This window comes from Diorhabda carinulata, chromosome 2, assembly GCF_026250575.1.
Source record: "Diorhabda carinulata isolate Delta chromosome 2, icDioCari1.1, whole genome shotgun sequence".
In the NCBI taxonomy this organism is placed as follows: domain Eukaryota; kingdom Metazoa; phylum Arthropoda; class Insecta; order Coleoptera; family Chrysomelidae; genus Diorhabda; species Diorhabda carinulata.
Genome location: NC_079461.1, coordinates 3,758,566 through 3,785,058, shown reverse-complemented (window position 1 = coordinate 3,785,058; position 26,493 = coordinate 3,758,566). Strand labels below are relative to the sequence as shown.

At 31.2% G+C, this 26,493-nt stretch overlaps 2 protein-coding genes across 19 annotated transcripts in view; one reads left to right on the top strand and one right to left on the bottom strand.

Moving 5' to 3' along the window:
- The window catches only part of LOC130903802 (protein bric-a-brac 2), a 50,472-nt gene extending 41,025 nt beyond the window's left edge, over positions 1–9,447 (bottom strand). The window contains exons 1-3 of one of the 2 annotated variants that reach the window (XM_057816138.1): positions 9,250–9,447; positions 2,101–2,252; positions 556–720 (exon numbers count right to left, since the gene is read on the bottom strand). In XM_057816138.1, the coding sequence (XP_057672121.1) occupies positions 556–720; positions 2,101–2,244 (309 nt within the window). In that variant the 5' untranslated portion in view covers positions 2,245–2,252; positions 9,250–9,447. The remainder of the gene's footprint in view (positions 1–555; positions 721–2,100; positions 2,253–9,249) is intronic. The other variant, XM_057816139.1, reaches the window with a different exon arrangement.
- Positions 9,448–9,668: 221 nt separating this feature from the next.
- Positions 9,669–26,493, top strand: part of LOC130904067 (longitudinals lacking protein, isoforms A/B/D/L) — a 593,400-nt gene continuing 576,575 nt past the window's right edge. For all 17 annotated transcript variants that reach the window (XM_057816604.1, XM_057816616.1, XM_057816620.1 and 14 more), the window contains exons 1-4: positions 9,669–9,802; positions 10,432–10,609; positions 11,405–12,131; positions 16,638–16,727. In XM_057816604.1, the coding sequence (XP_057672587.1) occupies positions 10,436–10,609; positions 11,405–12,131; positions 16,638–16,727 (991 nt within the window). In that variant the 5' untranslated portion in view covers positions 9,669–9,802; positions 10,432–10,435. The remainder of the gene's footprint in view (positions 9,803–10,431; positions 10,610–11,404; positions 12,132–16,637; positions 16,728–26,493) is intronic.

Here is a 26,493-nt window from a genome sequence, read left to right as displayed (position 1 = left end):
TGAGTATGAAAAAGTTACTGTTCTCACTATGGAATAAAAAAACAAAGAATGGAAAATTGAAAGCGAGATTTGTATTCAAACCAAATGAAAATAATTTTTTTTTCATCGATATACGATAGCTACATACTTAAATAACAAAGGTATTAATCTGGATGGTCTGATTTTGGCGAAATTTCAATTACCTCATCTGGAAAAGTCGTGGTTTCTATATTTTCAAACACACGGAATTTCGTTCATAAACTTCACGGAAAAGGGGAAAAAAGCAACAGTGACTATTTTTGGACTTATATATAGTCGATTAAAACAACTTCTTGAGAGAGACTAAGAGTTTAATCTTGGAAATGAGAGAAGCGAAGCAATCAAGAAGATGATTTTGGTATATTGAAAATAATCCATACCAGAAACAAATAGATTACGCTAAAATGATTTATTTCTTATTTTCTGAATGTTTATATATGTTTTGTTTGACGATTTATCAACAAAAAAATATTTATTAGTGGTACTACGGCACTGGTAAGTACCTCGCAGTGTAGTGAGTAAGTAACAAGCACCTACCTGGAGTTCCGGTTGAGAAACGTCGATTTCCCCTTTATAAACAAACTCGATGATAAATTTGAGGTCTTCGTAACCGACATCTTGAGGCATTATTATAGTAGGGTGCTTGCAGGGATTTTCTAAAAGTAGTTTTTGGAAATATGCCGAACACGCTGATAAAACTACCTGAAAAAGAAAACCGGAGGACCTTTTTTTTCTCTCTTTTATTTCATTTCAGAGGTTGTATATATTATTTCGTCGCTGTGAAGTCAAACCGGCATTTTTGCAGAAAGTTTTCGAATGCAATATTTTTCATTGCGTCTCAGTATTTATCTATGTTCAAGTTTTTAAAGGAATTAGTTGTTGTCGACCCACCACTCCATTGGAAAACTTTATTAAAATCTTAGTATCGATTCCAAAACGTTCTCTATCTATAACGCGATAATCAAAGTAAGTTTTAGTTAATTTGTGGTGACACCTCGCTATTCTAAAGCTGCCAGATTGGACTTTAACTGCAATTAGGCTCTCAAACGGTGCACCATTATATTATAAACATCCCAAATGACTTGAGGGCTGCAATTATCCCGGTAGCAATTCTTTTCTTTAATATACACTAGAGGTCAAAAGTTTTTGTCCATCCCTGGCCTTTTTGGAAAGTTACAGTAAAGGAAACTGTTTTAAGACGTCAAATTAAAATTAAGTGGTTGCAGCGGGCTAAAGAACATAAAAAATTGGACGCATGAAGAGTGGGATAGAGTTTTATAGAGGCAAGTTTGAGGCACTTGGTTTGTCCAAGAGAATAGTGTGCATATCAATGGGAGAACGGATATTAGATACAAATGTAATCCCGGTTGTAACGACGGGGACTAGGTGACGATTTGGGGAGACCTGGTCAGCGCCTGATCGGCAGAAAATGATCCCGTGCATTCCTCGAAGCTGTGCAAAGAATATTTAAAAGAAATGGAACAGAAAATATACTGAAAGTGATGATTCGGCCATCACGGTCCCCCGATCTCAAACCTATTGTGTTGTTGGACAAGTTGGACAGGGAAGCCAGAAAACAGTGTCCTGAAAAACGAATGGAATCAAATAGACGAAGATTATTTGCCGAAATTGTACCGAAATAAAGAAGCAAAGTATTGGATGGGCAAACACTTTTGACCTGTGGTGTAACATTCGACGTTTGCCTTTTTGTTCTACCTGATTTTTTGTCTATGGTTTCAAAAGTTGTACGGATAGCTTTTAGTATAGAAGTATTTACAAAAAGAATTGCATTGAAGTTTAGTGCAAACCGGATTATCTGCCTATAAGATGATGTATATCCAGATTATAAACTTCTAAACCTCTTGAAGCTATTTCCACGTAAGTGCGTACCGACCTAACGTCATACGATGGATTTTATTCAAATATACGATGTGTTGGAGAATTTTTTGACGCCAACAACTCAATTTTTACACATACACGCCGGTTTGGCTTCAGAATGCGATCACTGCGCTTGATGATATAAAAGCAATAGTCAAATCAAGATTGAAAATAATGGATCTTCTTCTCTTTTTAAAAACTTACCTTGTGTGCTTTGAGAGAACGGTCGTTGCATGCTAATGTCACGTCAACGAAGTCTTCGTTTTGTAGTAACTGATGAAACACAGATGTCATATTACTCTGATAATTATTCCAACGAAGGCAATAATGTTGATCGTTGTCGTCCATTTTCTTTTCTATAAAAAATAAAAACGATCTAGAATCCGATTAAATTACAATTTTGATAAGAATTATGAACAACTTTAAGTACTGTCACATTAAACGTCAAATGTTTGATATTTGACGTTTAAACCTGTCAAAATTAATGGAACAAATGCTACTATGAACTCTCTCAATTAGGCAGCTGATCAACGTCAAAATGACGGCCGTGGGGTAAATATCCATTTTCTCGTATGGATCCTTATTAGCTTTATTTGCTTTTAGCGCAATTTTACATGAAAAATGCGCAATTATAGCGTTTTGGTCGACCGTTCGTTTGTTGGGCATTATTAGGAAGATCGCAACTTAAATATGTAGATGTATAAATAGATTTTAATTTTGTATTTCTTGTCCAAACGTCAATTTTCACCTGTCAAAGGTGTTCAAAGAAAGGTCTAAGAAATAAGAAATCTACCTATACATCTACATATATAAGGTGAATTCGCTGGAAGCTGATTGAATTGTGAGGACATTTGCTTATTTAAAACTTAGTCTAATGATAAAAAAAACGTGCCGAGAATACAACGAATTTTTCCTGGTTTTCCGATAGTGAGGGTTGTTGTGTATTGGTTTTTGTTTCATTTTTACTGGGGTTTTTTGGAAACTAATTTCCACTGTTCAATTTTTCAAAATGATTGAGGTTTAATGGTACGTTACAAAGTGCTGTTTTAATATTTCTAATTTGATTTCTAAACAGAGGTAGAACTAAAGTGTATTTACAACTCTTGAAGTTGGTTCATTACCTTCCTAAAATTCTTGAGAATACATTTGAACCAAGTCCACTATTTTAGGCATTTGGCCAATAAAATCTCTGTAAATGTTTTAAATAACTCACAATTTCTCTGTCTAAAAATTATTAACAAGTAATTTTGTTAAAAAGTTTTAATTTCTGTATCTCAAAAGTAGCTAAATTGAACTCAGTATTCTGAACCTTCTAATTATTGATCAAGTTACATGAATTGCTTTGAAACCAAAAGTTTTGGTATTAATCTGGACCTCATCAATTTTTCTAAAGTTGGTGATATTCGTACTTATTGATACAAGTTGGTTTAAAGCCCAATTATTCATTATTCAATGACTATTTTAGATTTATTATGAAGCCAAAACATAAAAGGAAACATTAGTCGGGAAGAGATTTTTGGAATTAAAATAAAAAACAAAATTTCCAACTTTTATTAACAAATAGGTACTTCTAGATCTTATACGGCTATGTATTGTCTAATACGCATGTCTTTTGACCAGTCCAAACCTTTTTCTATTGTTCTATATAGCTTATAGTTATAAAAGACCAATAAAATCCCAAAAAGGTCAGGTGCATTCAAGAAAATTTTATGAAATATCCAGATTCTGTTATATTATTAAATTTCAGAAGCATCCGGTATATATTAATCAATTATTTACTAAAAAAAGTGATAAAAAACTGATATTCGATTATTTAATAGTGGGATAAAACGTACGATGCGAGATTGTATTCAGAAAATCTTTTGTCCAGAAAAAAATATGCCCCTATAACAAACTACCCTTATAATGAATAGTAGAAAATTTTGAAAGTTCTGTACCGAAACGCCCCAAACAACTTCCGTTACTAGCTTTCGTTCCCCCACTGGGACGGATCAATAAATAGTACCTTAGCTCGCCCGGCAACTACCCCAGGCCGTTCAGGGTCGCCCAGATATATCAGCAGCCCTACACGTTAACGAAAACCTATTTTTGAAAACCATCGGGTAGTATAGACAGCTGAACATGAGTCATTTTCCCCATGTGGGGAAAATAACAGTGACGGGCATTTATGTAATATTTTCAATACTAAAAATTTGTGAAAAAAATTTTTCATATAGCTATTGAACGATATTGGAAATAAGTGAAACTAGGATAACATTTTTTTAATGACATTAACCTTACAATATTAACAAAATTTGAACAAATTGAAAAAGTTACATTCGGATCATCCGTTTCTTGTTAAACTGAAGTTCAAACTACCCCTAGACCACCGGTAACGTTTAAATCGTAATTTGTCGGTAAATATCATTCATAAAACGTGATAAAATCGATATCAATAGTTTAAACTGACGTTTGATAGAGAAATATTGGGAATCCAATGCAATCGTACTTGACATGTTGAAGGTTTTTGACAAGGTTTGGCATACCAACCTTCTAAATAAGTTAAGATCAAACGGTTTGTCGACTGATCCATCCAGGATGCTATCGATTGTTTGAGGTTAACGCTGGTGCTACCCAGGAATGCATTTTGTCACCTACTCTCTTTCTCCTGTACATTAACGATCTACTCGACAAAACCGCCCCAACAAACTCTGTTACTACCCAAATCCTTAGACATCAACAGATCACCATCATCAAAACCGATCTTGAAAACGTTCTGGAATGGAGTGGAAGCAATCTGATCGAGTTAAATGTAGCAAACACTTAGGCTGCTGTTTTTACAAAGAAAGCTGGTACTGCAGCTCAGGATCACCGCAAATTCGCCTTTTAGGTGACCGTTTTAGCCAAGTCAGCTTCACAAAAACTTCTCTTTAAACATTTGGAACTCAGCTTCGAAGCATGCGGATGTTTGATTCAATACAGAAGAGAGCGATTCAGCGTTGACCAAAAACTTGGACAGCTTAGAGCATGCAAGAAAGATCGTTGACCTGATTTTGTTTCACCGATACTACCACAGCAAATGCGCCACTCGATTTAGTCTAAAAAATTATTTGATACTTCTTGATTTGCTATGATGGACTATTGAGCCTCAAAATTTGGTTAAGGATAGTTGTTCAAAAGTAAAATAGAATAATTCGTTGTGGAAACACCTAAAAACAAGCACACCAATCTACAAACAGAAAACCATTACCTTTATTCCCTACTTTTTTCAACGATTTAAACCGAAAAACAAAAATTCTGTTCATGGTTCTGCAAAATTAATAATTTCCTTAGAAAAAATTTTCTAAAATTGGAACGCGATCATACATTATTTATATAACTAGATAAGATAAAAGTTGAAGCAGAATATTCAATATAAATATTTTGTGAGATAGAAAACTGAGGTTAGATACATTTTACCAAGATAAGTGAGGAATATACAGCGTAGAAATCACTTATGGAAAAAAATTGTTAATGTTCTTAATATAGAACATGTTTCGGCTATAGTTTGATAATGAAATTTCATGTTTATGACTTTTAATCTATTTTCTAAATACTGAGATGTCTGTCCCATGTAAACAATTATTACAAGGAAGTTCATATTTAATAATCTAAAGCTTTTTATGCATTTTGGAGTACTGGAGTTTAAGTTTACATTGTTTTTCATCCATTATTTCCGAGAAGGAAACATCCAAATTTGAAACACCTATAATCTATTATTATGAGTGGTTTTGCCGGACATAACGTACGTAGGCTTTTTGATTGCGTGTCCGTGTACTTTCCTTCAAAGTCTTTCTTTCAAATTATTTTCCAATTGAAAACACATTTTACTTTTTTATTAACTCTGTAAATCGTAGCTCCAAGCGTTCTACTATGACATTTTTACATGTTTCCATACTGTATGGCACAATGCACTTTGCAACTAAACTAAACTGTTGATAATACACAACATGGACGTCATGTTACTAGATGGAAAAACTTGAAATCGTATTTTCAGGGCTCCAAATTTATTTGAACAATCGTTTGAATTCAATAATTGGATAATTTAGGGAAAAAGTCCACAGTCGTTGTGGAATAGATGTCTTCCATTGATGAATCTTAGATTTTTGAAACCACCACTCAACTATAAGATTGTAAAAACTCAAACAATAAGATTTTCAACAACCTTATATTAGCTTAATTTGTATGGGGGTTATGTACTGTTAGTATATCCCACCACCTTAATTGCGTTCGTTAGCCGAGCGGGCTAAGGCGTCAACCTCCGGATTCGCCGGTAGTGGGTTCAAATCCTTTCTTCGACAAATTTTTTTTATTAATTACCATTACAATTTTTTCTCTTTATATCGAAACAAATTTCACAACTGTTTGATTGATTAAAATCCAATAAAGTGGATTTTAATAAACTTAAAACAATAATCAGTGAAAAATACTAGTATGAATGTAAAAAAACGTCGTGCCCTCGATGTAGCAATTTGTAACAAGGCGCCACACGCTTTTTTCGTAATATTTTTCATTCAATACTGTTCTAACTTATTTTAAAATTTATTTTTCAAAAACCTAGGTACAAATCATCGAATTTATGTGTGTAATTATATATATTTTCAATAAACAACATATGCCTTTGTATGTTACAAATTTATCTTATTAAATAATATGACTTCGGTATTTTTTTATTCGAATTTTCAATACCTCCTGTATAATTTTGTCTTCCATATTCTCAAAGTAACGTATTTATCATTTGAAAAGAGAAAATATTTCCATCCATTGTGTAAGTAACGTTGTGTCCCTAACTACGGTTCTAACGGATACCAAGACCCGCAGCCCTCGTCACAGTACTATTTTTAGAGCTGTAGAAAGAAAGAAACGGCGAATAAAAGAGAAGGAGATAGAGATAGAGGGACAGTCAGAACATGGCTCAGAGGTATTAACGTTTCCATATTGATTTTTCCGAGAACCTCGCGGCTACATGTTGCCAGATATAGCCGTTGAATTAAATAATTAGAATTTATTTTTTTTACAATTAAATCTAGAATCTAAAGTGTTTTTTTGAAGCATTCAAATTATTTGAAAGCTCTAACGTGATTCCTTTATAAAAAATTGAATCAGTACAGCTTCAGCATTGTTTAAAACTACTTGCTTATAACCTCAAATATGTTTAAAAATTTTATTACGATAATGAAATTTTAAAGAATCCGCTTTGTATGCATAATAGAAATTATTGACCTATATCCGTTGATTGTCTTACGTTATAAAATTCTTTGTTGACCATGTAATTTCGTACAAGTGGCAACCGCGGCTCGTTCTGGTAACTTAGCAACGGCAGCTACGAACTCGTATTTTGAACGAGGCCTACCCGAAGGGAAAGAGAACATAACAAAAAAGGTGAAATGAGAATCAATAGAGACAGAATAAAGGAGTTGGGTGTGCTTGGGTGAATATCTTACAAGACGGTTGGAAAAATGTAACCGTACCGGGTGGTTCAGAGAGATAACAATTAAAATTTATTATTTGGTAGGTATTATTTAAAAAAAATATTGAGTGAATAGAATAATATAATGAGAATTTACCAATGGTAGCTTTGATTTTTATTCTCCGTAATCAAGATGTGATGAATCTCCTTTTAATCATTCTAATTAATATAAATTACAACGTTCCATGTCAATAAATATGGAAATTAGGTGAGAAAAGATATTAATACATCGCTGTTGGTAGTACTAAATGTGTAAAATTGCGAGAGAGAGAGAGTGAGAGAGACTCTTCAATCGATTTTCCATCTAACTGACTGATTTTTTAGCGATTAAATCTGTTAACAATTGTTTGTATTTATTGAATGTACCTCGTAATATCGTTTAACTGACTGGGTAGCATTGAGTTGTATTCGTTCACTCTATTTATCCAACAGAAATTCAAAACATACTCGATTTAAATTATATGCGATGAGATTCGCGCAAATCAAGGTTATAACTTTTAAAAAACATCACACATTGAAATAATACATAGACATACGATGTTAGTATTTTGAAATAATAGTGTGAAATATTCGAATACAGAAATCTTTTACTTTTTCTAGTAAAATTAGGTGAAGTTCTTGGACTTTTGACAGGCTAACTTGACATGTAATCGAAAATATGTTTTAATCTTTTTTATTATTTACCTATAACATTACTAAAACTCCAAACTACATTTGAGTGTAAAGTTAAATTGGGTTATGTTTTGAACCAATACATCTGGCACAAAAAACGCAAGAACAAAAATAAATCAACTGGAACGCCCTAGATGATAGCGATCCCCTTCCACTATGGTGACCAAAAATGATGATTTTCACGATTAACAAAGTTCAACTTGAATAAATTGAGAATCAACATCAGTTGTTAGAACTATCATTCTATAGAAAAAGTTAGCATCAAAAAATTGAAATCAATAGTTTTTTATAATTAATTCTATAATACTCCAATGTTAGTTTGAAAAAGAAGAAGATACCAGTATAAGTTCAAAAGTACTTAGATAGGTTCAATTATTTATCGTGTTTAATAGAAAACACAATTTTTAATAAACTTAATTTCAAATATCATATATGATATTTAAGTAATTATGTATACACACTATAATCAAAACGAACTTAAAAATAATATATACATTTCGTTTTACGTGATAAATAAAACATAACCTCAAAACCTTCAATTGGTAATATTTATATTTATGAACAACTTTTATTAATGCACGGTGCAATTATTCTAATAATGAATGAACAAATAATAATATTCAAATCAAGACCAGTTTAATTGTAAACCTTAATAGTAGACAGTTGAATAATAAGTAGCACTGATTACATCACTAGTTAATGATAACATAAATTACAACGCAATGCTTGATAAAGCTTTAAAATATGATGAACTGTATCTTTATTAATATTTGTATACATTAATACGCATTTATCTGAAAATTATATTTGTAGTATTAAATTAAAAATCAGATACTAAGACAAAGGCTATAAATTTTGTATGTCCCTTGTATAGTCGGAACCTTCGACCGTAATATAAAACGAAAAACCCATAGATAAATAAAAAAGACAGGAACAGACGATTCAATATGAGTTTGAACGCAAAACTCAATGAAATTCCAATAAAAATTATTTCGACATGACAGCGTGATTAAGAGGCAAACATGCGCCAGAATGATTTAGAATAAGAAACGAAATATAACCTCTCTCTTCAATTCAATGTCTGTTCTGTTTTGTTCTTATTTTCACATCAGAAAATGGCGTTCGTTTTATAAACTTATTAGCGAATTCGATAATGGAAAGCCACCGAAAGTAGGCATTAACAGGGGTCTTACCTGTTTAGCCGGATTTCTAGTAGACACTAGTGAACATGCAAAACAAACACGATTAAATTCACGGGTAAAGGAATAAAATCAAGACCACAGTGGAAAACGGACTGTACGATTAGAAGAGACAGGCTCACTATTTTGTTGTGGATCAAATTCGTTTCTCTCTTCTCATCTCTACGCTCTCTCTTTCAAGTTTTCACCGTCCTCTCTCTCTTCCATCCAATTCTCCATTGCCGGCTAAAGGCGACGGGGCATATATAACGAAATGAATCTATGAAGCTTGTCCGGTGTGCCACCTCGCAGCGAAAGCTCGGGCGTTGATTGGATGGAATGCCTGCGTTGTTGCGCAGAACACTACTGATTCGCTAGGTGACGTCATTTTCATATCGTCAGCTATGGTCCTGGTTCTTTTTCGGCTACAAATTCACTGCCATCCAAGTGATCGCTTTTAGTTCCGTACCGCCCTAAGAAGACTAAGCACATGATTTTCGTCGTCTCTTTATAAGCTATAATACAAGTGAAATAATTTGTGATATTTAGTTTTAGTGTGCCAAAATAGGTAAATATGACTTCTTTACATTTATAAACGTCTTTCTAATTTTATTTTTAACACAAATTCGCAAAATCTAGGTTTTTTTGCCGGTATCATACCGTTGGTACCACCCGAGCTTTCTCCTCAAGCATTTTTGTTTATAAAAAGCTTTAACGTAAACAAAACAATGTAAATATTAAATATGATCGTTTGAGCTATCAGTTTTTCGTGCAATTAGTTAATTTCGTGTACTTTATCATATATTTATGCTAGAAGCCTCGCCATTTTTCAATGCTGACTCGGAAAAGCAGCCATTTTGCCGTGTGAAACCAAGGCTTCGCTTTCCTTTCCCCTCTCTATGCTGACGTGGAGCCTTTCAAGCTTAGAACGCTTGCGTGCTTTTGATTAAGCAGCCAATGGAAAGGAACTTCGGATAAGTGAACGGTGTCGTCGTCATTAGATTATTCTCCATTTTTAAAAACAGTACTTCTTCATCTTCGATCTGGAATGAGTTAGATATTATTTCAATTTACTTTAAATATTTTTGAAGAATTAGTTCGGTTATTCAAATATTTATTTTTGAATCGCGTTTTTTTTTTAAATTTTCTTGGACTCTTGTGTTTGGGTGTGGTGAACATCTGCGGTATTTTTTACAGAAAAATGGATGACGACCAGCAATTTTGTTTACGATGGAACAACCATCAATCGACGTTGGTAGCCGTATTTGACACATTATTGGAAAACGGCACTTTAGTTGACTGTACTTTGGCAGCAGAAGGAAAATGCCTCAACGCTCACAAAGTAGTTCTATCGGCATGTAGTCCATATTTTGAAGTGAGTTTGATTTTTGAATATTTATTTTATGAAAAAAGTTGGTAGGATTTGAGTGTTATACTGTTAACTTCTTTTTCTTATGGAATCGTTAAAAATTTAGAAATTTCCATGATACTGTTCGTGGAAAATGTTTAAATTTCCATGATACTGTTCGTGGAAGATGTTTGAATTTCCATGATACTGTTCGTGGAAAATGTTTAAATTTCCATGATACTGTTCGTGGAAAATGTTTAAATTTCCATGATACTGTTCGTGGAAAATGTTCAAAATTTTTGTTTATTTTTTTATCTAGATAATTCCAGTCAATTATCACTAATGTATTTGATGAACTTCTATTAGTTATACCTACATTTCCTTGATACTGTTCAAGGATAAGTCGAAATTTTTCCAAAATTATTTTGAAATTGTGTTTTTATTTGAATTTTTTGTTTTTGGCTTACTTTAATTGAACATTATTCATTAGGAATTAAATATTCACGATACAGTACGTGGATACAAATTAAAAAATATCTTGAATTAATTGAATATTGAGTTTTTTACAATGTATTGAAAAGCTTTCTTTTTTAAAAAATAAAATCAATAATTTTAACAAGTTTTTAAACGTATCGGCTCCAATGGAGTCTGGTTTAAATAATGAACTCCTCTTTCTCAGCCTTTTATTTCCTTGTTCGTTTCTTCTTTTACCTCATTTTTTGGTGTCCAGTATGTATTTTCATTCCTGAATCTGGTATTTCCATCTTTTCCGTTCGCTCCTTAGTCTGCTATTATTGACGTGGTACTATGGTCCTATTGCAGGCGTTACTGTCAAAGCATTTCGACAAACACCCAATTCTCATCCTGAAAGATGTGAAATTCCAAGAACTGAAAGCGATGATGGACTATATGTATAGGGGGGAAGTGAACATATCTCAAGATCAATTAGGAGCGTTATTAAAAGCGGCGGAATCATTGCAAATTAAAGGATTATCTGACAATAGGAAAGGTGAGACAAGTGATAGGAAACCCACGCCAGCCGCACCTCCACCGAAGAGTCCGCAACCGGCCTCTACCCTACCTAAGGTACAGGGTCTTACAATAGAGCAAAGAGCTCGGGAGGATTCCAGAGAAGGAAGTATGTCGCCAGGTCCTCGAAAAAAGAAAAGGTTGAGGCGAAAGAGTGAAGAATTAGATAATCACGATGCCTCTAATTCTTCCGAATCTCACAGTTTACCCGCCCAAAGCATTCCTATGTTACCTGCAATTACGAAAATGAACGCCGACGTGCCTGACCAAGTAGAAACAAAATCCGAGATACTCACGAGGCATAAACAGATAGAAGATACAATCCCTCAAGTTCCTATTATAAAAGAAAAGATCGAAACGCATACAGAACTGATGTTGGAACCAAAGTCTGAATATGTAGATGAAATGAACGAGGACAGTATCGAGGATTTAACGCTAGATGATGACGATTTAAGTAACATGGAACAAGTTGACGATCAAGCAGGACCTAGTCATGGAGCGGGAGAAGGATCAAGTCAAGGTTTGTTGTACTTCACATTATTTTTAATATAAACACTAAAATAAGAAATTACGTTATTTTCCCCGTCAATTATTTGCTCAAATAGTGTATTTGAAGTCTCCAATTGATATTTGGCCCATACTGAAACTTTGATCCACTAAATTTTTGTTGATTCACGCTTTTATCTTTTTATTAGGTCAATGAACTTTTTTGTACAGATTACATCTAATTACATTTATCAGTAAAGGTCATACCTAACTGACCAACTCAACAATTTTTATCAAACTTATATATATATATATATATATATATATATATATATATATATATATATATATATATATATATATATATATATAATTTTCTATTACAATGACAATTTTTCCAATTAAATTTTTTTTAAATATCAATTTCTGTAATATTTAAGTGAAATTGAAATTTTCAAGTAGATGAAAAGAATTGAATGATGGTTGATGAAAAAAAATCTAGTTATACTTTTTTTTAAATTTAAATTTCATTTGAAAATTACAGAACTTTAAATTTGAAAAAAATGTAAAAGTAGATTTTTTTATCAACCATCATTCAATTATTTTCATTTACTTCTAGTTTCAGAAGTGTCTAATACTCAATATTTCAAATAAATCCAGAGATACTTTAAATAAATCATTTAATCATCATTTTCATCGAATCCCTATGAATTTGATTTTGTTGTGACTGTTTATGAGGCTAAGGTCCAACTTTATGGCAATGGTTGAATTGATGAAGAGAAATTAATTTTCGACTTCTTTATTTCTACATTTTGCTTTTCCAAGTGAAAAGCTTTATCACAAAAAAATCAGAGGAGCCCACATTCGTAAAATACAATACTTTTTGTATTTTACTCATTTTGGTTTCCTCCATTTACTTTTTTGTGCTTTAAGAAGCAAATAACTTGGGAGGCTTCTTTAAGAAATGAAAAGGAGTTGGATAATTTTTGTTTATCGAATTCAAATCGTTGTGATTAGAAGTTTCACTGATTTTTGCACTGAATTTACTTTGTTCGGCTGCAAAAAAAATTCTGTGATAATTAAACTTAGTGCTACTAAATGATAATGTTTCTAATTTTTGTGTACTGAAATCTACTTATTTTTCGGATACATGAAAACTTGGAAAATTTTCAGGTATTTTTGTACTTGTAGCAATAACTTTTTTGAATTGTTACAGAAATAGTGTGTCCTTTAGCTGATTGATAATTTTTAATTGCCCATTTGAAATCTAATTTTTGATTTATACTACATATTACCGAAAGTATCTCTGGGTTTGGTTATTCCAAGTTTATTTCCACTTTTTCAAGTAAATCTTCGCTTTTTATAATATTTCATAAAGTTTTAAACTTTCTCTAAAATCTACTCAATATTTTCATCCTATTATAGGAAATAACAATTCAACGATTTTTATTTGAAATTTTTCAGCTGTATACAATTACCTCAATTTCCGTTGAGTTCGAAATTGAATATTATTTTCTAAATAATTTTAAATTGTCAAGTTTTACTGATTCCTAGAAAGTTTCATAACATTTTTGTATTTTTATTGTATTAATTGTAATGATTTTTTAATCTGTGATTAATTATTTCTTTCACTTCTCAAGTGTGGTCAAAATATATAGGGTGAATTAAAACAATTATCAATTGGAGAGTTTTTAAAAAAACAATACAAATATATCTGTAGATTTGCATCTTTGCTTATTAATTAGTCAGTGCTTTCAATTGTTGAAGTGATAAAGTAGCTATAGTTACAACGTTCCATTTTTATGCTAAATCAGTTAATCAGTTTTTTTGGTGGTTTCTTGTATAAAGGGCTTTCAAATTTTTCTCATGAAAGTATACATCTGAATCATTTGGCTAGAAGTCCTGTTTTTTCAAAAACTACCAAGTTTTTTGGTTATTATTTCCTGAAAATAAGTGAACCAATGTACATTTCTGAACATTTTTAGATTACATTACATTAATTTCTATGTTTTGATTATGTATATTTAGCCTCATTTACCAATTTGCATTACAGCTCTGTGTAAGTGGTGATAATCCATTCAACAAACTGTTTTTGCTTTACATTGTCATTAGGCTTCAGTTGTTGTGCTGATTGAATTTTGTAAGCATGAAGACTTACATCTTTATCGAGTATACACTGTAGAGAGATTCTTGAAGTTTGCAATTTTTGTCTAAAACGTCGAATTGAGCTTTCTAGATTGTCGCAGACACTGTTTCTATATTGAAATTTAAAGTCTGCTTTTGACACTATATTTTGTATGAAATTTTCAAACTGCCCCCTCCAAGTTTTCACTATTTTTGAAATATTCCTCAATAATGAAGACACATTCTATCGTGAAACGCACCATTTTTATTAAATCTAAACACTCATCTGTCTATTTGTTATTTTTCAAAGATTACAGCATAATACTGCATAAATGGCGGCAAATCTAATTTGGGTGATATTTTTGAGACACCCTTTATTATTATATAATTCATGATTCTCTGAAGCATCACATTGTGCTCAATTCTTTGAATGAGATAAACTCTCAAACTCTAGGCTTTAATGATTCTGAAGATATTTTAATTGCCTAGTGTTTCATCAAATGTTTCTTTATTCTCTTAATAATATTCTTAATCGTTGTTAATTGTGTTATCACCCAACATCTATTACATGATTAGTCTTAGAGTCCTATAAATTTAATTCAAGCTTCAAGTAGTTAGCAAAATAACCTTTTTTGTCGCTTAATCTTGTATGCCAGTGTTTGGTTTGGTTGTTTGTGTTCCGAGGTATAGTTTAACCATCTATTAAATCATCCACTTTCCTACAATCTCAAGCTGATGTTTTCATAAATATATTTTTCTCTATATCTTTGGAAAGTTTTATCACTTTTTCTCTACTTTTGCAATATCATCTGCATATGCATAAATCTGGGTCAATTTATGATAGTACCTTTCTGATCTATTTGCTTGATTGCTTTGTGGAATAGTTTTATAAATACTGTACTTGAAAGACAATCTCAGAGTTTAACACCATATTTAAACCTATTTGAATAAATATAATGGGATTTTTGTAGAAATTATTTTTGAGTTTTGGATTCTATCTAATTTCCTGAAATTTCAAATTGTCGTGATCAATTTTAGTGAATATATGCTTCAATAGATCATCCACCACATAAATATCAAAAATATAATCCTTTTTAGTGAAATATTTCCCATTTTTGATTTTAGAAATTTTAATTCAGGAGAAAGAAAAAGCAATTTCCAATTCAAATTATTTATCAAGTTAAATTTTACTTTATAAATTTAAATGTGGATAATTTAAATTGATAATTGCTTTTTTTATATTTAAATTTTGACACTTCTAAAGGTACAAAACTATTTGTATTTTGATATACTGTATTGGGTGATCTAAGAGCTCAAATATTAGCAGAGTCAATATTCCCTAATATTTTTATGTGGAGACTGAGGATTGTTTGAAATTTGAAAAATAATTTAATATATGATAATACAAAATATATCTTTACACTCTTTATACCTCAAAAATAATAATTTTTTTGCTAATTACAAAATATTAGTAAATTTTTGCCGAATAGAAATAACAGAGAGATTCCTTTTTATAAACTTGAGTTATCTTCACTGAAGGATAACTACGAATGAAGATAACGACCATAAGTTCTTTGAAGAATAATTGAATTTTGATTTTATTTTTGTACTGAACACACTGTTTACAATATCACTATAACAAAACTCATAATTACAGTCTGACACTCGTCTCGATCCAAACCTCGAACCAAAGTTATCGTCTTTGGCTAATAAGCTTTATGTTTGTGGTCAAACTCATAATTTTTGTAGAAATAGGGGAAGATTTTAAAATACTTTTAAGGGTAATAATACAAATTTTAATAGTACATATAACCTCGAAATTGAGATGTAAAAACCATTTTGCTCCTAGGCGGGAAACAATGTATATTGCTGTACATCTTTTTTTTTTAATTGAGAGTAGAAACAGGAAGTTGACCATTTACAAACCTGTATAACAAACGAATTTAGAAAAAGAATCCAATACCATAAATTATCTCATCTACATATATATAATCAACAAAAAACTTGATTATAAAACATAAGAATGTATTATTTTCGACACATCATCTTTAAATTAATAGATGAACGCTCTCCTGAGTTGTACAATGTTAAAAAATTGACGAAAATATTTGTATCACGTTTTTTAAACTACTGAACACCCTACTTAGTCTACTACTACACCCAACACTCACAATTACACTGTCTGACGCGTGTTTCGTTTACCAAGTTTATCTTCAGTCTCTGGAGATGATAACTTGTGATGTAATTGTGAGTGCTGGTGTAGTAGTAGGGTAAATTAAGGGTGTTATGAATATCACTAACAGTTCCAAAAATTTCAACTTTTATTGGAAAACATTTTCAGCATTTTTAGTATTAAATCCAAATTTCGATGAATGATATTATTCTTCGATATATTTTCATTAATCGTTTCTTACAGGTTTTGGAGGTTGGCATATGGGTAATCAAAGTCAGGATGAAGTATTTTTAGCCGCACAAGAGGCGGTAGGTGCACATCGAGACTCACAAGGTAAGATTTTTGTTTCAATTGTAAAGACTTGTCTACTGTTCTGAACTAATACGGGATTGAAGGATGCAGGTTTTCAGTTTAGCGTTTTCTGCATCTACTGATTTTGTAAATCAAATAATAACCTTGAAAGGTCTACTTTCCTATCACTTATGTCTGTTTTCTTTACAATAGGCATATCTGGAAGTTTAGTAGCTCGAAACTGATTAAACTGAATCGTTTATTGGTTCTTTTCAGTAGACAAGTTTATTTCGCTCGCACATCGTATGGCAAAATTTAACACCCTGACTTCCAGTCTCTGATTTATTATAACATTTTTTTTTTCATATTTTATTACCTAACGGGTAGTCCTCTATGGTTATTCCTTTGCTTAACACTTAGCTTTTTATTTTAATTAGAAGTAGATTGTAGTTTTTTTGGTTTTCCTACTACCTTCTCCCCTCCCTCATCAAGATTTCGAGAGCTTCGTTCGCCAGTTTCTATTTTGGAGGTGCTGTCAGAGTTTGAGAGAGAAAGAGAGAGCTAGGCCCATTTATTTGAATATTAATTTTAGAATTTGAAATTGTGCGAGTTTGCCAATTATGTCATTTTGAGTCATGTCAAATTATTCAAATGTAAAAGAAATTCATATTGGAATTTTTGCGATTAACTTATTTTCAAATAAATTTATTGAATTTTACCAAATTTTACATTACGATGCATTTATCCTGCTAAATGCTGGTTTTTGTTTTGAAAAATTCAGTGTTTATACTGTTAAACACTACAATTATTTTTTTGATTATTTAGCTTAGGTTTTTGGGCCTAGCGTTGTCGACGTCACTAAAAAAAGGTAAGAAGGGGGAGAATGGAATCGAAACCAAACTGTTTCCATTGTTTAATAAAACCTAACCTCAAACTATTTCAAAATAAATTTTTAGTAAACTAAATAAAAAACGACTCGTCTCTACAATTGATGCATATTGTATCTATTACCTTATATAGAACTGTATGTTTCTTTTGGGGAGGTGTTGTATATAATGACAATGCTAAATTGTGATTTAAAAATATTTTATTCCGTTTTTGTGACAATTTAACGCCTTGGAAGGCACTTTGGTTTCAAAATGGAGACTGAAGGTCTCGGTGTTATTTGTTCTCCCACTTTTTACGTTTTTAATTTTTTTTTATTTTTTGAAAATCCTCCAAAAAAATCGACATTTTGCCATGCGATCTGTGAGTGTTGTTTTTGTTGGGTATTTGTAAATTTTGTTTGGGCCTGAACGAACCATGTTTTAAAAAAATTGTTCTATTTTCTATTTTCATATTTTCAAATTATTTAAAATATGGTTCGTACGGTGTCTTGTAATTATAATGTTGGCCTTCTATCTCATTGTATTCTTTACTTTTGGTCTAACATTGTATCTGCATGCTTTTTTTATTTGTATATTTGTAAAAAATTGATTTTTTTCTAGAATTTTTGCGGTAAGCCTAATTTTAGTCTTACCGCGCATGTCACACGTTTTTACTGAATATGCTAAATTTAGTAAAATTCAGACCATTTGCTGTTAAAAATCTACAACAATTGTTGTGTATTTTTGCCATACAGTTTGTTATAAACATTACATGATTTCATGTAATGGTTATTTTTCAAATTTTACAATTACTTGCAATTGCATGTAATTGTTTTTTCAGCAGTTCCTTTTCAGTAAATTCGAAATTTCTTTGGATTCATTCAACTCTGACGAAAATCAATTTAAACCTGAAAATAAATTGCAGTATTAAAACATGTTTTTAAATTGTAGCATTACTTTCATGCTTGGTTTAATAATGTGTTTGAATGCTGTTTTCCATTAAATTTTCATTTTTTCAAAGTTATTGTATATTTTTGCATATAACTTGAAATTTTTTTAATTGTAGCTGTTCTCACAGTGAGGTAATTATCAAATTAAACAAAAAGTAGCTTACTCTTTTAAGAGGTTCAGCGAGGTGTAGCTGTATGTTGTGTTAAACATACAGTGAGGTACTACTTGAAACACCGTTTCTTGTTTACAATATTACTTTTTTTGGAAACAAGAAATATATTTAAAAATATATGAATTGTAGCTGTACGTTTTAGTGCAGCGAGGTAACTTAGAGAAATTTCAGTGCCAGAAATAAATTGGGAAATTTTTGTAGTTGTACATAGTTTGTGTGCAACGAGGTACTATTGATTTCATAGCAATTTTAATTGCTTATTGGACCAACTGTCATTTAATTTCGTAGCAATTTTTATTGCTTATTCATCCAACAATCATTTGATTTATAGCAATTTTTATTGCTTATTGATCTAACTATTTTTGAACTTCCATTCATCCAACCATTATTGAATTTGAAAGCAATTTTTATTGCTTACTGATCCAACTGTCATTTAATATTATTGCAATTGTAATTGCGTTTTGATCCAACTATCATTTGATCGCAAGAATTTGATTACAGAATCTTGTAGCTGCATATTGTGATATGTGCAGTGAGGTAACTTTATTTCAGATTGGATTGTATACAGTATGATCACAATTTTATTTTGAATTGGGATCTTGTCTTTTTTTTATTCACATTATTAACAACGTTTGCTGTAAATAATTTATTTGCAGTGAAATATTTCTTGTTGTGTATATTTTTACACAGCTCGAAATATAAATTGTGACAAGTTTGAAGAAAACGAGCTTCCATTTACTGTGTAGACTTTTTCTTTCAGATATTAAACAGTTTTGATATTTCCAAAAGTGAAAATGAAATATTAATACTCATAAACTTTTTTTTATTCAAAATGCTAACGAAAATTGAATTAAAATTATTTTATTTTAATTCAATCCAAACATTGTTTTGCGATTTGTTTTAAAAATTTGTTTATGGATATAATATTGATTCTTGATTGGGTATTTTATTTAAAAGCTAAATTTTCCTCAAAAATAATTTTTAACAAGAGAATGATTTCATTTAAAAATCGTGAATCCTTTTATTTAATGATACTTGGTTTTTAAATGAAATTACATTTATTCCAAACCAGATATTTTCAATTCCGGTTTGTTTTTGTATTTCTATCAAAAATTACTACAATAATTTTGGTATCGGTACTAGAAATGTCTTCCCCAATGTAAAAACTTGTAATGAAAATGGGTCTTTGTTGTGTGTGTGCGCGTTTTTATGTGGAGTAGAGGGCCAACACATAGTTTCACTTTAGCCATCTCGATTTTAACGAAGAGTAGTCGATGTTATCTGAGCGTATTATACTTTATTAATACGTTTAGATGGCAGAACTACCGATAAATAAAAAATCCGGATGGAAGAAATGACTATATTCAAATTGGTCTACTGTGTGAATGGATATTTTTCTTTACAGACCATTTACCTTACAAGTGTTCACGTTGTGGTAGAGGTTATTTAGTATCGTATACATTAGAGCGACATCTCCGTTACGAATGCGGTGTCGCTAAACAATTTTCTTGCGCAGTTTGCTCGAGAAAATTTTCACGGAGAGACATTCTTCGAGTCCACGAAAAAAAATTTAATCACGATTTACGTCAATTTGATAATTTGAATCAAATACAAGGATCATAATTACGTATGATACTTGTATAGATAAATCAATAGTAAGTAGGCCGGGTGCTTCCCTTCAGGATGCAACCGGACTGGGTGGAGGTGGGTCAGATAACTTCCCTTCAGGAAGTTACTTTTTTTACTTTAATCAAGTGGATTATGAAGCTAGAAGACATCGAAACGTTTGGATCATCAGTCCTTTCGATCACATCCTTTGTTGTACTCCTAGCTCTTCATCCAGTCTATTAAATCGGTTCCAGTCCACACAGCATCGCTGGCTTGGCTGCGTCATTTCTTACATGTGAGTAGATAATACGTTTAATAAATTAATTTCATCTGAATTTTAAATATTTTGTGGTGATTTTTGAATTTGTTTTTATAAAATTGAACATTCCGTTTGTTCAGTGAGTGAAATACTTTATTTTTACTTTTTTGAACGTTCGGAATGTTTTTTATGTTTTTAATATCCATTTGTTTGTGCAGGAACTTTTTAAAAAAAATTTGCGAATATTTTTTTTTTTAAATTTTGAGCGAATTCAGTCAACTCTTAAATTTTTCCAAATACGTATTTATAATGGAACTTGGGTTTTAAAAAAACAGTTGAAATTTGACGTTTCGACATGTTCCGCCCTGTATCAATATATTTTGATAAACATTGGAATAACTCGTAACGTCACCTGTTTTTTTGAAACTGATTTTCTATCAAAACAGACTAAAGACAAAACCCATAAAAAGATCTAAGACAGTTGAAGACATTCATCAATTTTAAAAAAAATGAAATTGATTAAAATTTTTTTTTCAATATGAAATAATATACGACATGGTTCAAAACATGTACATTAATTTCTGTTTGTGCAGTCATGAATAAGGAAACCTCTCCTCATACTTATTTTTAAAACTGTAATTATTAAGGAAGATCATTCTTTAAAGCGGTGGATGAAGAAGGGTTTTAATAAAAAATTCATACTTTGGAGTGATTGTTAGATATCCTTATGCTTACTTCACGTCATCATTCATATGAAGGGGGGTAGCTTTGAACATTTGCTAAATCAATTGATTAACAAATTTTCGAAATTTCTTCAAAAGGAAGAATGTCTTTCAAATCTACTCCGTATACATATGGATGCAAAGAGGAAGTACACAAAATGAGTTTTCCAGTCACTCCCAAAATATGAATTTTATTATTAAAATCCATCTAACAGAAAGTATAAAATTCTCAAACTGTCAATTCACCTTATTTTCAGTTTTTTGAAAATATTTATGGCTGTAGAATTGATGTAAATAATTTTGAAACTCCTTGTATATTTCGAAATGTAAATGTTTGAAACAAATTAGGTCTAACAAATTAGGTCTATTGGTTATCACAAAATTTTCATTTCTGGCTAGTTGCCAAGACCTTATTTAAGGAAATAATTGCTTAAAATCATTTCAATTGATGGTTTTTCCAAACTTCATATGAACCTTATCCACGTACAAAAACCATAATTTCTAAGTAAATTAACTTAATGAGACTTGAACAATTGAAAAGTTTCCAATATTAATATTTATATTTTCCTCAAATTTTCCATTTTATTGTTATTTAGTTTTCACGTGGATAAGTAAGTTGGAATTTGTGGAACCATTGGTTATATTTATACTGAACACACTAAATTACATCGACGCGCGTTTTTCTAACCAAGTTACCGTCTTAGAGATTTGTGGTATACCTTCAGTCTCTGAAGATGATGATTTGGTTATTGAAACGCGCGCTAGAGTAATAGTGTTCCAGTACACGGATAAATATAATTTGTAATATTAATAGTTTGTTTTTCCGTTGTTACAGACCCATTCTTCCCCAACTTTCATCCCCACGTGGCCAAAGAAGAAATATTTATTAAAAACTTTTATAAAAAGAAATCATTGAATATATGAGGTTATTAAAAATCATCCGAATTTTATTGAAAACAAAACCCGATCCCTCCCATTTGTATATCCTCAGAAACATCTTTATCAAACAAAGTTTTGATCAAATTTTTTTTTTCATTTAACAAAAATCGAGATGTTTTTGTGGAGAACCGGCATCCTTGAACCCTAACCAACAGTATCACAATTGCGATGTTGTAGAGTAAATTATCGTTTTGAAATAACGTTGTTTATTTAGCCAGTCGATCGCAGTTGTGTTGCTTTGTGATGATGCAAAAAAAGTGAATGTGTTCGCCAAAAGAGCAAAAATGGAATAGAACATTGAAATCGCTAGTACAGCAGTATTTATTTACAGGCGGAAATTGGATCCTACACCATATTGATCCAGAATCTGCTACCGGTTATCCCTGCTCCAACTGCGGGAAAATTTACAAACATCGTGGAAACATGCGTAGACACATGGTATACGAATGCGGAAAAGCTGCACGATTCCAGTGTTCTTTCTGTGACAGAAAATTTCATCAACAGTCTAATCTGAAAAGACATTTCGAAAATAAACACACGACATTACCGAAATTCAGCAACAGTATTACTGTGTATAGAACTAGGACTGTTTCCTGAGACCATTCGCGAAAATGTATGCCTCTTCTTCCGAAAAAACTGTAATACGACATTGCCTTCAACCCACCCAATTTTCTCTCGCCCAAGAGAGGTTGTAAATAAGGGTGGCGGTCTCTTCTAAATCTAGTCAACGGTTACCAGAATGTAGATAGTGTACATAATATTCCTCAAGTTAGGGATGAATGAGTTTTTTTGCTTTTTGTGTTCGTGTAAGTCCATATTAACTTTTCTAGTCTTGTTGTGTGCCATTTCTAAATAGTCGCAAATATTTTCCAATTCAGTTGTCCTTCAGACGATATGGTTCAATTCCTCCGGCGGGACATTGAGATTGCTACTATAGATTTTCCTAGTAACTAGTTTCCTATAGATCGAACCCTTTATATGGTTAAATGTAACAAAAAGAAAAATATACCAAAGATTTTCCCATTAAATGTGTTTTGTATGGTAAAACCATGGACGAGTTGAGACCAGTTGAATGAGAGGCGTTGAAAGGTAAGTGCAGGAACCAATTAAAACTATCAGATTCTTCAGAAATCAGTTCGTGAGATAGTATTCAATTTGTATCTAGGTTTCAGTTTCTGTGGGTTATACATAGCTGCCAAGTTTTACAATTAGGTTTTTCCAGCTTTGAAAAATTTTCTTTTTGTATAACTGTCGAAAAACTTGACATTTCTGCATCTATTGATGCGTAAATGTTAATTTTTTTCACTGCCAAAATAAACATGAAATGTTACTTTTTGAACGATTTATTTTTAATTCATAGTAAAGTTTAAACAATTACACCCAATTCAATATTTTATTAAAAATCTTTATTTTGTTATCCTAATCATCTTTATATGCTACAGAGGCGCAATTTCTGGTCATTTTGATGTTATATGAACTTGTTTTTTTACGAGGCAACAGTTGTTTTAAAACGATAAATTATCGAAACAAAAAACCTCGTCAATGTAAATTCACATTCATAGTTGTACAAAAAATATTGTTCATATTTCGTGTATAAAATTTTTGTTTTCATGGCACGTACGAGAGAATTTTTGTTCTAGCCTTTCGGTTTTGCCAAAAAATTATCTCTTGTACCATTAAAAAAACAATTTTAATCATTTGTTTTAAAAATAAATTGTAAATATTTTTACCCCGATGATATAACCTTCAATGGATTTTTTTTTATTTCATTTCTACTGACGAAGAATACCAAAATCCAATTCATTAATCCAAGTATCTTATTGACAAACATTTTTTGTAGTTTCTCTTTATTTTCATGCTCTCAAAATTTAAATTCAAATCTAATAATGAAGAAATCAAAACGCCAAAATTATTTTTTTCATCAGATTGGCAGCTATGGGTTACGATTTGAGTTGTTTTTAATTTTTATTTTATTTTTTAGGTTTTGATTTATTTTGAAAAAGTTTCTAATTTGGAACCTATTTAATTTGGCATGTTATTGATGAATAATTGAAGATCACCTTTTTAAAAAAAAACAAATTAATTTTTTTCAAAAGGCATGAGATATTTAAGTGAAACACATCAATACACTGTTTTCTGAAGGTCTGAATGGTCTCGAACGTGACAAAAAACAAATTAATATTAATAAAATAATCGGAGATCAATTTATAAGTTATTATATATCAACACAATGAAAAAAAAATAATGGAAACAGATATTGATTAGTTCCGACAAAATTTTTTTAAAACTCCTCATTGTAGAAATGTGAATAATAGAAAGGATTCAGTAACAATTTATTCAAACAGTTCTGGAATACGTAATTTACGTATTCACATCCTTTCACTATCACTTAAATCACTGACACTTGAACACTAATTTATTTAAATTCACTGTTGGTCCACTTTTTACTATCCCAATTAAATTTCTTATTAATTCCCCTGCTACTTGAGACTCATTTTTTGCGGTAATAGTTCCAATATATCTACGGCTCTCAGATGTTTGGCCGTCGTCAAAAGTAGTGTCGTTTTCAAATAATTTAATTCTACGTCCCATTTAATTTTACTTGAATCAGATGAATTAAGATTTTTTCTCTCCCTTTCCCCAAGGAAAATGTTGGGGGCTATAAAATTGCTCGACGAACCCAACACCTTTGGGGGTTACAATAGTCAGTTCACATTGTAATTAAGGGCGACTACAACTGTATTATTTTCAGTCCAGTTATTAGCGATATATACTATATCAATTTGCAGAATATTCTATTTCCTGGAAGTTGAAAAAACAAAAACAAAAAGGCCTTAGAAATTTCTAGAAAAAATCACAATATAATGTAAACAATTTCCAAAAAAAAATACAAATAGCCGTCACATAAAAAGTACCGACGCATCCGTAGAATTTTAGCTTCGACAACATATTGGAATAGGACCTGCTTCACGGTCTATATTAGTTGACGAGTTCGCAACTTTACCATCCCAAAAGCAAACTTACAATTTTTAACATTTTATGTTAGCATATATTCAAATGATTTATAGTAAAAAAAAGTTTGATTTCATTTTACGGTGAAAGAACTATCTCGAAAAGTTTACAATTTACAATCTTGAACATTTAAATTGTAAATTGCTAATTTGGGAAGGTAGAAAACCCTAAGGATTATGCAAAACTGCTCTCAAATCAAAATTGAATGCCAAAGTTGTGGGGTCCTGCTGAGCTATTTCCTGTGTCTTTATCTCGAGTAGTATTTTCATTTTCCGATAATCTTCTAAAAATCCAATCAGAATATCTACATATAGAAGAATCAACTTGCACAATCGTGGTTTGGCCATTGGGTTGAGCCGACCATAGGATTTTCTTCTTATTAAATCTATAATGGTTCTAAAAAACTTAAAAAAATATAATACCGTCAGGAATTGGCTATAAAAGCAGCACATGGTGGGCAAAAGCTGACTGAAGTCAGATGATTTCAGAAAAATAATAAAATTCTGAGTAAAAAATTCAAAAACTTTCTCTAAACCCTTAAATTCGTGAATAAATACTGTATAACCTTGGTCTGTTGAATTGGAAAAGTTTTTAAACAAAAATTTTTTATAAAATCGTCTTGAATCATGTTTTGTCTGTTGAAAAAAATGTTGATTTTGGTTAAATTGTTTCTTGACTTTTCAATATGTCGCAAGACAGCTCTAAACGATAATTGATTATAGTTTATGAACTAAAATCTGTGCTTCACAAATACAGAATTTCAAATTTCTCGAACGTGATTTATTAACACCGGAAACGCACAATTTCAAATTGTGCATGAATCTGATGACAGAATATGTTGAAAATCTCTTAATCTATTATTTCCTAAAGATTGAGACAGCTCGACATTAAGTCTAGTGAAAATATAAACTAATCTACTCCAAAACACTCAAAGTTGATCTGACAGAAAGAGTGAAAAAACAGCAAACATTTTCAGAATATTAGCTCAATAATCTAATTATTTCCGTCTGAGGGATTTCTGAACGTGCATATGCTTTACACTAATATTTGAAGCTTCGTAATTATGAACCTAAGCAACCACCTACGTATTTTCTAAGTTTGAGCCTTAATATTCTAAACTCCAAACAAGAAAGACGTAAGAAAATGTTCAAATATCTAATAACACAAATTTCTTTATAAATCAATCATAATAATAAAATTAGCATCGATTTGTAAAGAATTGGATTTGTGCATGTTTAGGCTAAAAAAATTTGCATTCTTTTGAAATCACTGGCGCCAG